This window comes from Dama dama, chromosome 12 (assembly GCF_033118175.1).
Source record: "Dama dama isolate Ldn47 chromosome 12, ASM3311817v1, whole genome shotgun sequence".
In the NCBI taxonomy this organism is placed as follows: Eukaryota; Metazoa; Chordata; class Mammalia; order Artiodactyla; family Cervidae; genus Dama; species Dama dama.
Genome location: NC_083692.1, coordinates 48,402,976 through 48,418,138, shown reverse-complemented (window position 1 = coordinate 48,418,138; position 15,163 = coordinate 48,402,976). Strand labels below are relative to the sequence as shown.

General features: G+C 35.5%; 1 protein-coding gene across 3 annotated transcripts in view; it reads right to left on the bottom strand.

The window, feature by feature from the left end:
• The window catches only part of TEX9 (testis expressed 9), a 215,917-nt gene that overhangs the window by 40,439 nt on the left and 160,315 nt on the right, over nt 1-15,163 (bottom strand). For all 3 annotated transcript variants that reach the window (XM_061157226.1, XM_061157225.1, XM_061157227.1), the window contains 3 exons: nt 12,860-13,038; nt 10,345-10,427; nt 9,197-9,370 (listed from right to left, as the gene is read on the bottom strand). In XM_061157226.1, coding sequence (XP_061013209.1) covers nt 9,197-9,370; nt 10,345-10,427; nt 12,860-13,038 — 436 coding nt within the window. The remainder of the gene's footprint in view (nt 1-9,196; nt 9,371-10,344; nt 10,428-12,859; nt 13,039-15,163) is intronic.

The window sequence follows — 15,163 nt, the reverse complement described above, 5'->3', positions numbered from 1 at the left end:
TTAAAAGGATCATTCACCATGGTCAAGTGGGATTTATCCTAGGGATGCAAGCATTCTTCAACAGATGTATATCAATCAATGTGAAAAACCACATTAAAACTGAAGAATAAAAACCACATGATCATCTCAATAGATGTAGAAAAAGCTCTTGACAAAATTCAATATCCATTTATGATAAAACCTCTCCAGAAAGTGAAGGGTTTCCCAGGTGGTACCTGTGGTAAAGACCCCCACCCTGCCAATGCAGGAGACATGAGAGATGTGGGCTCAATCCCAGGGTCGGGAAGATCCCCTGAAGAAGGAAATGGCAACCCACTCTAGTATTCTTGCCTGGAGAATCCCACGGACAGAGGAGCCTGGTGGGCTACAATACAAAGGGTCAGAAAGATTTGGACATGACTAAAGCAACTTAGCGTGTACTCTAGAAAGTGGGCACAGAGGGAACCTACCTCAACATAACAGCAATATACAACAAACCTATAGCTAACATCATATTCAGTGGTGAAAAACTGAAAGCATTTCCTCTAAGATCAAGAATAAGACAAGCATGTCTACTCTCACCACTATTATTCAACATAGTTTTGGAAGTCCAACCATGGCAGTCAAAGAAGAAATAAAAGGAATCCAAATTGGAAAAGAAGTAAAACTGTCATTGTTTGAAGATGACATGATATTGTACACAAAATCTTGAAGATGCTACCAGGAAACTGCTAGAGCTCATCAATGAATTTTATAAAGTTGCAGGATACAAAATTAATACACAGAAATCTCTTGCATTCCTATACACTAACAACAAAAGGTCAGAAACCAAAATTAAACAAATAATCCCATGTACTGTCACATCAAAAAGAAAAGCTACCTAGGATTATATCCATGTAATGAGGCAAAATTATGCTCAAATAAGTATAAAATACTAATGAAAGAAATCAAAGATGACACACAAACAAATGGAGAGATGTACCATACTCTTGGATTGGAAGAATCAAAATTATCAAAATGAGTATATAACCCAAAGTAATCTACAGGTTCAATGTAACCCCTATCACACTACTAATAGCATTTTTCACAGAAGTAGAACAAAAAATTTTACAGTTTGTATGCAAACACAAAAGACTGTGAAGAGCCAAAGCCATCTTAAGAAAAATGGAGTTGAAGGAATCAGGCTCCCTGACTTCAGACTATACTACAAAGCTATAGTAATCAAAATAGTATGATATGGGCACAAAAACAGAAATATACATCAATGGAACAGGATAGAATGTCCAAAGATAAACCCACACACCTATAATAACATAATCTATAGCAAAGGAGGCAAGAACATACAATGGAGAAAAGACAGTCTCCATTGTGATGCAGTGAAAATGCAGTGATGCAGTGAAAATGCAGTGAAATTAAGTGATGCAGTGAAATGAACAGCTACATGTAAAAGGATGATATTAGAACATTCTCTAAAACTATATGCAAAAGTAAATTCAAAATGGATTGTCGTTGTTCAGTCACTTAATCATGTCTGACTCTTTGTGACCGCGTGGACTGCAGCATGCTGGGTTTCCTTGTCCTTCACCATCTCTGAGAGCTTGCTCAAACTCCTATCCATTGAATTGGTGATGCCATCCCCATTAAAGACCTAAATGTAAGGCCAGATACTATAAAACTCTTATAGGAAAACACAGACAGAACATTCACTAACATAAATTGCAGCAAGATCTTTTTTGATCCACCTCCTAAAGAAAATTAAAAACAGAAATAAATAAATGGGGTCTGATTAAACTTAAAAGCTTCTGCACAGCAAAGGAAACCATAAAGAAAACAAAAAGACAATCCACAGAATGGGAAAAATATCTGCAAATGAAGCAACTGACAAGGGATCAATCTCCAAAATATACTAACAGTTTATGCAGTTCAATATTAAAAATAAATAAATAAAAAATGGGCAAAAGATCTACACAGACATTTCTCCAAAGAAGACATACGGAAAGTGAAGAGGCACATGAAAATATGCTCAACATCACTAATTACTAGAGAAATGCAAATCAAAACTACAATGAGGTATCACCTCACACCAATCAGAATGACCATCATCAAAAAACTCTACAAACAGTAAATGCTGGAGGGAATGTAAACTGGTATAGCCACTACGGAGAATAGTCTAAAAGTTCCTTAAAAAACTAAAAAAAAGAACTATCATACAATCCAGCAATCCCACTTCTGGGCATATATCTGGAGAAAGCCATAATTCAAAAAGAGTGCTGCACCCCAATGTTTATTGTAGCACTATTTTACAATAGCAAGGCCATGGAAGCAACCTGAATGTCCATCAACAGAAGAATGGATAAAGAAGATGTGGTACATATATAAAATAGAATATTACTCAGCCATCAACAAGAATGAAAGAATGCCTTTTGCAAGGACATGGATGGACCTAGAGAATGTCATACTGACTGAAGTAACTCAGCCAGAGAAAGACAAATGTCATATGATATCTGTTATATCTTTAATCCTAAAAATGGTACAAATGAACCTATTTACAAAACAGAAATGCTTTGTAAATACAGATGTGGAAAACAAATGTATGGTTACCAAGGGGGCAATTTTAGTCAAAGAATTCAGCACAAGCACCCCTCTCTCCATAGCTGATAGAGCAATAAAGACAGAACACTTGAACAATACTGTCAACAAATCTGACCTAATACATATTTGTAGAAAAACTACTCAGTAAAGAATAACACATACTGTCTTCAAGGGCACATTAAACATTTACCAAGAGAGGCCAAATGCTGGCCTATAAAACTATTTGGAACAAATATTCAAAGAATAAAATCATATACCACATAATCAATTAAAAATCAATTTACAAAAAGACAGGAAAAATACTCAATATTTAAAATTAAACAACACATACTTTTAATAATCCAATTGTCAAGAAATATCAGGAAGGAAATTAGAAAATACTTTGAATTTAATAAAAAAGCATCAAAATCTGTGGGATACAGACAAAGAAGCACTTAGAAGAAAATTTACAGCTTTAAATTCTTATGTGACAAAAGCAGAAAATCAATTATGCAAGCTTTTGCTTTAAGAATCCTGAAAAATAAAAACAAATTAAGCCCAAATAAGAATGAAGGAAATGGAAAAGTTTGTTGTTGTTTAGTTACTAAGTCGTGTCTGACTCTTTTGTGACCCCAAGGACTATAGGACTCCTGGCTCCTCTGTCCATGGGATTTCTCTGGCAAGAACACTGGAGTGGGTTGCTACTTCCTTCTCCAGAGGATGTTCCTGACCCAGGGACTGAACTCACATCTCCTGCACTGGCAGACGGATTCTTTACCAATGAGCCACCAGGGAAGCCAAAGGTAAGGTTAGAAATCAATAGAGTGGAAAACTGACAAACAGTAAAAATAGTAAAAATAGAAAAATTAACAAAAGTCAAACACTGATTCACTGAAAAATTCAGTGAATTTGATAAGTATGTAGTTACACTAATTAAGAATAAAACATGAAGAGATAAATTATTAGTGGCAAGAATGAAACAGAAATCATAATCACAGAGATTAAAAATATAAGTAAAAATATAATAAATGATAGGGGCTTCCCAGGCGGTACAGTGGTAAAGAATCTGCCTGCCAATGCAGAAGACACAAGAGACACAGGTTTAATCCCTGGGTTGGGAAGATCCTGTAGAAATGGCAACCTACTCCAGTATTCTTGCCTGGACAATTCCACCGACAGAGGAGCCTGGCAGCCTATAGTCCATGGGGTCGCAAAGAGTTGGACACAACTGAGTGACTGAGTATGTACATATGGACACATCTATACCAATGAGTTTTACGACTCAGCACTGGAAAAGTTTCTTAAAAACACAAATTACCAAAACTGATTCCAAAATAATGGAAAATCCAAATAGACTTACTTACAGTAATTAAATTGGTGGGCAAAGATTTCTCAAATAGGATGAAAAAGAGCATAAAAAATGTATTAGAATCCATGAAAATTGTAAACTCTACCTTCTGAAAGACACTGTTAAAAAATTTAAATGCCAACTCAAACTGCAAAAAACTATTCACAATACATTCTTTCTAGCAAAGAAATTATATAAGAAAAATTAAGAACTCTTAATAAAACCCAATGTTTCTAATTTGGGCAAAAAAACTGAACATATACATAAGAAGAGAAGATAACATGAACAGCCAATAAGCCTAAAAAGATACTCACGATCAATAGTTAGCAAGGAAATACAAATGAAACTATACTGAGATACTACTTCTGATCTTCTGATCCTAAAAAAGACTGATAATACCAAGTGTTAGAGAATACAGAGTAACTAGAACTCTCATACATTGCTACTGGGAATGAAAAATGGTATAATCACTTTAGAACACAGTTTGACAGTTTCTTAAAAAGTTAAACATGCACTTTCCATAAACCCAGAAGTTCTACTCCTAGGCACTTCATCAACATCATGAATGATACTGAATATGTTTACACAAAAACATGTATCTACACAAAGCACTTGTACATGTAAATTCATAGTGGCTTTACTTCTCATAGTCCGAAGCTGGAAACAACTCAAATTCCCATCAATTGGTGACCAGATGAAATGTGGTAAATCCATAAATGAATACCACTCAGCAATATATGAGAACGAACCATAAAGCAAGCAACAACACTGATGAACTTCAACAACATTATGCTGAAGAAAACAGATGCAAAAAAGTACATACTTAAGTTTCCATCTATATGAAATTTTATAACAAGGAAAATTAACTTGCAGTAAAAGAATGCAATTCAGTGGCTGCTTGGGGCCATGATTAGAGAGACTGGGGATTTAGTGGGAAGAGACAAAGGAAACTTGGGGGAGTGACAGAAATTTTATGTTAATCATGGTGGTGGTTACAAGCATGTATTAACTTGCTAAAATTCAATGAATTGTACAGTTAAGTCAAGTATATTGTGTTTAAGTTATTCCTCAATAGAGTTGGTTTGTAAACATATCATTAATAAAAAAACAAAATCCAAAGATGGGGTAAAATGGTTTCTGACTTTGTATTTTAAGAATGACTCCATCTGTTAGAATCAACAGCTAAAATAAGTTAACATTATAACAATGTTTTAATAGTTGGTTTTTCCAGGTTTATAGAAGGAGCTACTTAAGCTCTGTTTTGTATTTCTCTGAACTGTACACTGAGACTTAATTTGAGAGAGAGAAAAAAATGAACAGAATTAACAAAGAAAGATTCAATCCTGAATATCATACAACCCAGGAGAACTATGTTTTGTCTGTCTGGCCAATAGGCAGATAGGAATTAAAGCTGGGAAGTTCAGAGTCAATGCAAGTTTTCATAAAATCTTCAGCTAGCCAATGTATCATAATGTCTTTATATGTTCACCATGAAATAAAATTTTCAAATACTTAACCCTAAACAATAAAATGTGTTTAAGTCCATTTATTTGGGGGTTGGAGAAAGAGTCTACATGATTTTCAGAGTCAAATAAACACAGTTTGAATCCTGCTCTGCCATTCCTATTTGACTGTAGACAATCTGCTCAACCTCTCAGACTCAGTTTCCTAGTGTGTTTTACCTGACAGACAGCACTCAAAAAATATTAGTTCCTTTTCTGCCTACATGAAAGAGTTATAATCAATGTGGTCTTTTGAGAATATTAATCTTTTGACAGGGGACAGGATACCAGGGAAAAGACAAAGGACATATAATAACCAGTGAAGAGGATTCAGAAATAAGACATAATAGCTTGAACCAAGAAGTAGCAATGGGGAATGAAAACAAGAGATGAATGAAAAACATTTCTTTTTTTTTTTTTATTTTTTTTATTAGTTGGAGGCTAATTACTTCACAACATTTCAGTGGGTTTTGTCATACATTGACATTAATCAGCCATGGAGTTACATGTATTCCCCATCCCGATCCTCTCTCCTACCTCCCTCTCCACCCGATTCCTCTGGGTCTTCCCAGTGCACCAGGCCCGAGCACTTGTCTCATGCATCCCACCTGGGCTGGTGATCTGTTTCACCATAGATAATATACATGCTGTTCTCTCGAAACATCCCACCCTCTCCTTCTCCCACAGAGTCCAAAAGTCTGTTCTGTACATCTGTGTCTCTTTTTCTGTTTTGCATATAGGGTTATCATTACCATCTTTCTAAATTCCATATATATGTGTTAGTACGCTGTAATGTTCCTTGTCTTTCTGGCTTACTTCTCTCTGTATAATGGGCTCCAGTTTCATCCATCTCATTAGAACTGATTCAAATGAATTCTTTTTAACGGCTGAGTAATATTCCATGGTGTATCTGTACCACAGCTTCCTTATCCATTCATCTGCTGATGGGCATCTAGGTTGCTTCCATGTCCTGGCTATTATAAACAGTGCTGCGATGAACATTGGGGTGCACGTGTCTCTTTCAGATCTGGTTTCCTCAGTGTGTATGCCCAGAAGTGGGATTGCTGGGTCATATGGCAGTTCTATTTCCAGTTTTTTAAGAAATCTCCACACTGTTCTCCATAGTGGCTGTACTAGTTTGCATTCCCACCAACAGTGTAAGAGGGTTCACTTTTCTCCACACCCTCTCCAGCATTTATTATTTGTAGACTTTTGGATAGCAGCCATCCTGACTGGCGTGTAATGGTACCTCATTGTGGTTTTGATTTGCATTTCTCTGATAATGAGTGATGTTGAGCATCTTTTCATGTGTTTGTTAGCCATCTGTATGTCTTCTTTGGAGAAATGTCTGTTTAGTTCTTTGGCCCATTTTTTGATTGGGTCATTTATTTTTCTGGAATTGAGCTTCAGGAGTTGCTTGTATATTTTTGAGATTAGTCCTTTGTCTGTTGCTTCATTTGCTATTATTTTCTCCCAATCTGAGGGCTGTCTTTTCACCTTACTTATAGTTTCCTTTGTAGTGCAAAAGCTTTTAAGTTTCATTAGGTCCCATTTGTTTATTTTTGCTTTTATTTCCAGTATTCTGGGAGGTGGGTCATAGAGGATCCTGCTGTGATTTATGTCGGAGAGTGTTTTGCCTATGTTCTCCTCTAGGAGTTTTATAGTTTCTGGTCTTACATTTAGATCTTTAATCCATTTTGAGTTTATTTTTATGTATGGTGTTAGAAAGTAAATGAAAACAAGAGATGAATGAAAAACATTTAGAAGCAAGAAAGCACAGGATTGGGTATGAGGGCCAAGAACAAGAAAAGAATCAAAGATTTAGGCAAGTTACATCCACTAGAGCAGTGACATGATCACAGCTTGGATGCCTGATGACAAATCATAAACTCACAGTTGTTTCCCAGATATAATAGTTTGTTCTTTCTTAGACCACTTGCCTTTATTTTTTAAAGCAACAGAAATATAGTAGAAACTACATATGTAATTTTACATTTTCTAATAGCCACTTTAAGAAGAAATAGGTAAAATTAATTTTATTACTATATTTCACTTACCCCAGTATACCCAAAGTATTACCATTTCAACATGTAACCAATATTAAAATATTAATGAGATTTTACATCTTTCTTTGTATTTACTCTTCAAAATTAGATACTGATTTACACTCACAGCATGACACAATTTGGACTAGCCTCACATGAGTGGCTATCATTTTCAAAAGCACAGGCTTAGACTATGAGACACTATAAGTAATTTTTCTTCCCAGATGAATAGACAAACAAAATGTGGTATATTCATTCTATGTTACAATCAATAATAAAAAAGGACAGATTATAACATGGATGAATCAGAAATGCATTATGCTAAGTTAAAAAATCAGACTCAAGAGGTTACTATGTAATTCTATTTATATGACATTCTAGAAAAGGCCAAAATATAAGAATCAAAAACAGATGAGTGGTTGTCTAAGGTTTGGAGTAGAGAGAGGACTAAATTCACAGAGAAATTTTGGGGGCTATAACTCAGTTTTGGCTATGGTTATCTGACAATGCCCTTGTCAAAACGCATAGAACAGTAAACAGTCACCCCTCAGTATTCACAGGGGATTGGTATTCCCAATCTAACATGTACTTGTAGGATGTGGCGAAACTGGAACCCTTATACACTGCTGGTAGAAATGTAAAAATGGTATAGGTGATTTGGAAAACAGTCTGAAGTTCCTCAAAAGGCTAAACATAAGATTGGGACCTCCCTGGTGGTCCAGTGGTTGGGAAGCCACCTGCCAGTGCAGGGGACTCAGGTTCAATCCCTGGTCCGAGAGAATCCCACATGCTGTGGAGCAGCTAGGCCTGTGAGCCACAACTACTAAGCCTGTTCTCTAGAAACCAAAAGACTGCATGCCACAACTACTGAAGCCCATGGGGCTAGGGCCTGTGTTCCGCAACAAGAGAAACCACCTAAATGAGAAGCCTGCACACCACAACAAAGAGTAGCCCCCTCTCGCTGCAACTAGAGAAAGCCTGCACGCAGCAATGAAGATACAGCATAGTCAAAAATAAAAAAAAATAAAAAACAGACAAAACATAAATCCAGTAATTCCGCTCCTAGGCATATACCCAAGAAAAACAAAAACATATATCCACACAAAAACTTGTATATGCATGTTCATAGTACAGCATTATCCAAAACAGTTCCAAAACAGAAATAACCCAAATGTCCATCAACTGATAAACAGATAAATAAAATGTATTATATCCATATACTCTATTACAAGGAATATTACTCTATAAAAAGCAATGGAGTCCTAACATGCTACAATGTAGACGAAAAAAACATAAGCAAAAAATGTTGGTTCTGAAGTATCACATACTGTATGAGTCTACCTGTCCAGAAATGTCCAGAATAGGCCAATCTATCAAGACAGAAAATAAGTAAGAAGTTGCCTAGAGCTGGAGGGGATGGGGTGAAGTGGGTTGAGGTACTATGGCTAGAGGGTACAGAGTGACTTTCCAGGTGATGAAAATGTCTCAAACTTGACAGTGGTGACAGCTGCAGGACTCTGTGAATACTCTGAAAGCCACCGAATTGTATACTTTAAAGGTAACACGTATTGTATGTGAATTATATTTCAGTAATGCTACTAAAAAATACTGTTCTAATAACAGGGGAAGAGGTTTTAGGAAACACTAACAAAATAACTGAACCATGAAAAGTGGTGTCTAAGCAAACATGTGACTTTTGTGTTTTTGTGCATCTTTGGCATTAGATTAGGAAAAAATAGAAAAATTATTACCCTTTCTACTGAAGACAACTGTTGCTGTAATCCATCACATTTTTTGTTTGCTTCTTCAAAAAGAGTTTTAAACTTTTCTGTTTGAGATTGTTGCAAATTAATTGTCCGCTGCTGTCTCACACAATCTTCTTCAAATTTTTTCAGTTGAGACTTTAAATCCTGAATTTCATCCTCCTATACAGTTATGAAATTATAGATTATATGAAGAAACACACAAGATTTTGTATCAAAACATAAAGCAAAAATAAAAATCATAAAGCTGAAAACATAAAGTAGCTTCATATGATCTTTTTATTTTAAAATACTTTATTTTAAAAGAAGTAATTTATTTTTAATTGGAGAATAATTGCTTTACAATAATGTGTTAGTTTCTGCTATACATCAACATGAATCAGCCATTGGTATACATATGTCCCCTCTCTCTTGAAACTCCTTCCCACCTCCCATCCCATCCCAGACCTTTTGGTTGTCACAACAGAGCATCTGGGTTTGAGCTCCCTGCATCATACAACAAACTGGCTATCTATTTTACACGTGGTAATGTATATGTTTCAATGTTACTCTTTCAATTAATCCCCTCCCTCTCCTTCCCACACTGTGTCCACAAGTCTTTTCTCTCTGTCTGCATCTCCATTGCTGCCCTGCAAACAGTTATCAATATTATCTTTCTAGTGCATTAACATACAATATTTTTTTTTCTCTTTCTGACTTACTTCACTCTGTATAGTAAGCTCCAAGTTCATCCATCTCATTAGGACTGACTCAAATGTATTCCTTTTTATGGCTGAGTAATATTCCATTATATGATCTCTGATGAGATATTTATACTCATTTCATAAAGAAAAATAAATTACACTCCATTTTCAGTCTCAAAAATGGAAGTCAGATGTTTTATTTCTGTTTAATATTAATAGCTTACATATCTCAGTCTAATACAGAGCATTCTAATTGCTAACAAACATAAAACTCTTCAGCTCTGGAAACTCAACATCTCAGAACAAAGTTCAGTATTTATACACAATTTTTGAATGTAAAAGTTAACTGTGAATTATACTTCAGTGAAGCTATTTTTAAAATAAAATTAAAAACTGCTCCCAAAATGTTTTTGATTATAAGAGGATTTATTCTGAAAGGTTTTAAAAACTTACCTTTTTATTGCATTCACAGACAACATTATCCAATTCTTCCTGCATAACATGGAGTTTGGCCTTCAGAAATCTAATCTGTGCTTCTGCATCAATAATAATATATATTGTCTTTCATTGAATCTAAGATGCCATCAATTGTAAAACAGACTATTATTTTATGAAGGAAAAAAATGCTCAAGATGAAGAGTCTAATAGGAGATCCCTTTTAGGAAACACGGAAGAAAACACTAAAGACACAGTCCCTAATGTGGAGGCAAATGAAAAATCTACCCAGGTGTAAAAGGAACTGTGTATATCTCAATATAAAAAGAGTAAAGAAAGGGAAGGAAAAATCAAAAACATTTCCTGAGAATCGGAACTAGAAGCCAGTAGTTTACAGACTGAATTCATACTTACCCAGGTCATTCAAAACACCTCAAGCAGAATTTAAAGTGGTTTCAGGTCAATAATGCTCCCAAAGTGTTTGGCAGAAACACACACAAATCCTTTCTAGCAAAACTCAACTTCAGTCCCAACTACTGCAATCATAAAATGTCACCGACTGCAACGCACATCCCAATTTCATCTAAGTTAACATGTAGTGTATGTGTCTGAGAAGCAGAAAAGTACACAAATACCTTACTGCTGAAGCTTTTTTCCCCACAAATCCCTAATTAAGATCTACTTTTAGTATTTCATTGCTAGCAAAAGTTCTTTATTCAATAATATCGTTAAATTTGCAGTTTTTAGGCATATAAAAATACATAAAGTGAAAGCTGAACTTGGAACTCACTCATAATTCATCCAATCAGTAATTAAAAAGATATACATTAAGTCTCTACTACATTCCAGGCATAATATGGATATTGTAAGACAAGCTTTGCCTTCATGAAGCTTATCTTGAGTAAACAATCTTAATATTCAGTCTCCGAAAGATCATTAGGACAAACTCCACAGCACACACATCTCCACACATACTTCCTGCTTCAAAGCTCTTCTTATAAAGTGTCCCCAGCATTACATGGAGCTGATGAACTATGTTTGGCTCTAGCCATACCTGGATTTCTCCAGTCAACTCTCCTTCTAGCCTCCAGGTTAGCAGAGGACAGAAGGGAAACAATCCATCTCTTTCTCTCCCCAACTCTAACCTCAGCAGTATCATCGAGGAACTGAGTGCTCTGTCTCTGGAGGTACACAGCATGAACCTCCCCTCTCATCCCGCTCCAACTTTAGTCTTATAAAGCAGTGCTTTGTACACTTACTTACATTTTGTACATTTACACAACTTTAAACTTACAAAGCAGCCTTACAAAGTTTTGTGCTACTACTTTTTCATTGCTTCCTTCCGCACATAACCCAGCCATTCTAGGCAATCATGTGGAATAGGCAAGAACTCCCTAAAAGGGGAGACACCTTGGTCAAAGACTGTGAAAAGAGGAGGATGCAAAAGTGGCAGAGAGGTCATTAAGCAATAAGAGACAAAGCAGCACTTTAAGGTGGTTTGTGCTGGTTCTTATACCTGGGCAGAGGAACTCTCTAACTAGACACCAGTGACTATTAACTGAGGAACAGCCAATATCTGACCACTGCGTCCTTGAAGGCATCTTGAGGCATGAAGGTAATTTTTTCTTTCACTTACCTTCACTCTTAATGAATAGCCTCAGAAAGCTTGGATAGGTCAGTAAACGTAACAAATGCAAAAATAAATTCCTCATTTATGACTGACTAGCAGCAGCTGCATATTCATCATTACACATGTAAATCAATGAGATTATCACAGCATCAGAATATTGAGCGAAACTTCATGATCATCTAATATTAATATAAACTGCTAAATTTTCAAGTGAAGACATTGCTATTACAGAGGGACTAAGCAGTTTGCCTGAACCTGGTTAATTACAATTCAACATTAACTATGTTCATATAAACTCAACTGTATTGTTTTTTATGTACAATAGAATAGGTGGCTGCTCATAAATTTAACAATTTTAGAGGCACTACCGGTAACTAACATAATGTTTTTGATGACTTAGACTAAGTATTTTTCTAGTGGTATGCAGAGAATGAGTTTATAAGAAAGAAAATAATATTCATTAGAAAATTCATTATTTTACCTGATGCTAATCAATAATTCATTTATCCTTTAACATATGTTGATTTAATACACAATAAAGAGAATTCAGTAACATCAAATGAATTCAAAGAAACATTTTTAAAAAATGTCAATGTTTTAATAATAAGCTATGGGGCATATAACTTTAGTTGAAAAAAGGTCAATGAAACTAATCCTAGATAGTTCGTTTTATTTTTACCTTTTACAATGGGAAATATCAAACATATATAAAAGTAGTGAGACTGGTTCAGTGAAACTCTGCTTACCCATCATCCATTTTTAACAATTACTGACTCAAAAGCAATTTTATTTCTTCTATCAAACAAATGTAACACATCATAATACATTTTCTAAATACAAGAAAAATTGTTCTCAATGTTGTTTTTTAAGCAATTGTTATAGAAGAATAAACAAAAAACCTACCTGTTCCAATATCTTCACTAACACCAGAAAAAATATCATCATTTATATAATCAGGTAAGCCTTCTTCCTCTAGTTGCCCTTCAATCTTGCTAATTGTTTTTGCAAGAGAAAAGTCTGAGAAATCCTCTGGAATGGCAACATCATCGGCAGTCTGCACATGACAGTATTTCAATTTTACACTAAAAAGAGAAATATATATATGTGTCTGTGTGTAATATAAAAAGTAGATATGATTCCCAGATATGACCTTTATTCAAGTAAAAAGCAGATCAAAATTATTATTATAAATTTTAAGTTTATCATGATATCTACAATTGATACTTTCAAGGACTATACAACAAGAGATTTAGTAGACTTTTAATCTTTATGACAATCACAGAGCTGGAGAAGGCTTTATGATGCCAGTTATTCAAGACATTGACAATGTAAAAAAATAAACAGAAACCTCAATTAAACAGTCAGGAGACCGGGAGGAGGAACTCTCACACCACGCGACAACAGCAAAGCCCGAGTATAAAGAAAGACTCCTCTTCCTTTCCAGCTACGGCTCAGCTGATGAAAGCCTTTGTCCCCTACAGCCCTCCCCGCTTCCTTTTCCCCCAAGAGTCACCCTTGCTTTGCTGTGCAGGGACCTGCATGTGGCTCGCCATGGTGACAGATCCCAAAGTGCAATTCTCTGCTGATTCCAAACAAACATATTTTTTGCTAAAGAATTATTTGTTATAGGTCAGCACTCTCAACTGAACACCGAAACTAAGAGTACTGAACTTGGCCTCCCAGGTCAAATCCAGACTATGGCTTTTAATTTTATATGCTGCTGAAAAAGAACTGTACAATGTGATATCACTCTAGCCATAAGTCTGCAAACACTGAAGAACATCTTTTGAGAAACAATTGCAGAGTAAAGAGTTCTTAGCTCAAACTCCACATATTTTCCACCTAAAGAAACATTATAAGCAGGATCAAAATCTACCAAAAAGTTGTGTTTTTTTAAAATTTTAAATAAGGGGAGAAATACGAAATAAAAGTCACTATCAAAGGCATTGAGGAATGGGCCAGCACTAATTCATTTAGTCTTTTTCTGAAAGCCTTACTTTTAACTTTAAAGCCTAACTCACTTTTAACACATAAGCAAAGGCTTTGCAATTCTTTTGGGAAAAGAACCTTTTATTTAAAATGTAAACCTGAAGTCTGAAAGTAAGATAACCCTTTCCAGTTATGTATGTACTTATGTATGCAGCATATGTTCTCTTTTCTTCTATCAATTTTAGATTTTTTTTCTTCCCTTATCCTTTCACCCTGTGTTTCTGGTCTCTTGTATTCAAAAAACAAAAACTTTACTTGGCTTTTCTTGGTGAAGGAGAGAGAGGAGAGTGAAAAAGCTGGCTTAAAACTCAACATTCAAAAAACTAAGATCATGACATCAGGTCCAATCATTTCATGCGGAAAAAGCGGAAACAGTATCAGATTTCATTTTACTGGGCTCCAAAATCACTGCAGACAGTGACGGCAGCCATGAAATGAAAAGATGCTTGCTCCTTGGAAGAAAAGCTATGACATACCTAGACAGCATAATAAAAAGCAAAGACATTAGTCAAAGCTATGTTTTTTCCAGTAGTCATGTATGGATGTGAGAGTTGAACCATAAAGAAGCCTGAGTGAACACCAAAGAATTGATGCTTTCAAACTGTGGTGCTGGAGAAGACTCTTGAAGAGTCCCTTGGACATCAAGGAGATCAAACCAGTCAATCCTAAATCAACCCTGAATATTCATTGAAATGACTGATGCTGAAGCTGAAGCTCCAATACTTTGGCCACCTGATGTAAAGAGTCAACTCACTGGAAAGGACCCTAATACTAGGAAAGATTGAGGGCAAGAAGGGGGCGACAGAAGATGAGATGGTTGGATGGCATTACTGACTCGATGGACATGAGTTTGAGCAAATTCTGGGAGATAGTGAATGACAGGGAAGCCTGGCAAGCTGCAGTTCATGGGGTTGCAGTCGGACATGACTAAGCGACTGAACAACAAAAAGACACAAGGATTAACAAAGATTTTTCCAGAATTATAATGCAATTATCAGTTTAAGTAAGCAATAGACATATAAATTTAATAATTTACTGTGAATTAGAAGTTGGTTGGTATAATCCACTGCAGGTGTGAGACTCCTTTTCAAGAAGGTCTACTAAAGAATCTCTTGGGTCTCCTTTTAGTGCTTAAAGTACTAAAAATAGTCTTAAAAATTTTTTTCACCCAAAACAATAGAATATAAATTATAACTATACTGTAGTTTTATTGAGAGC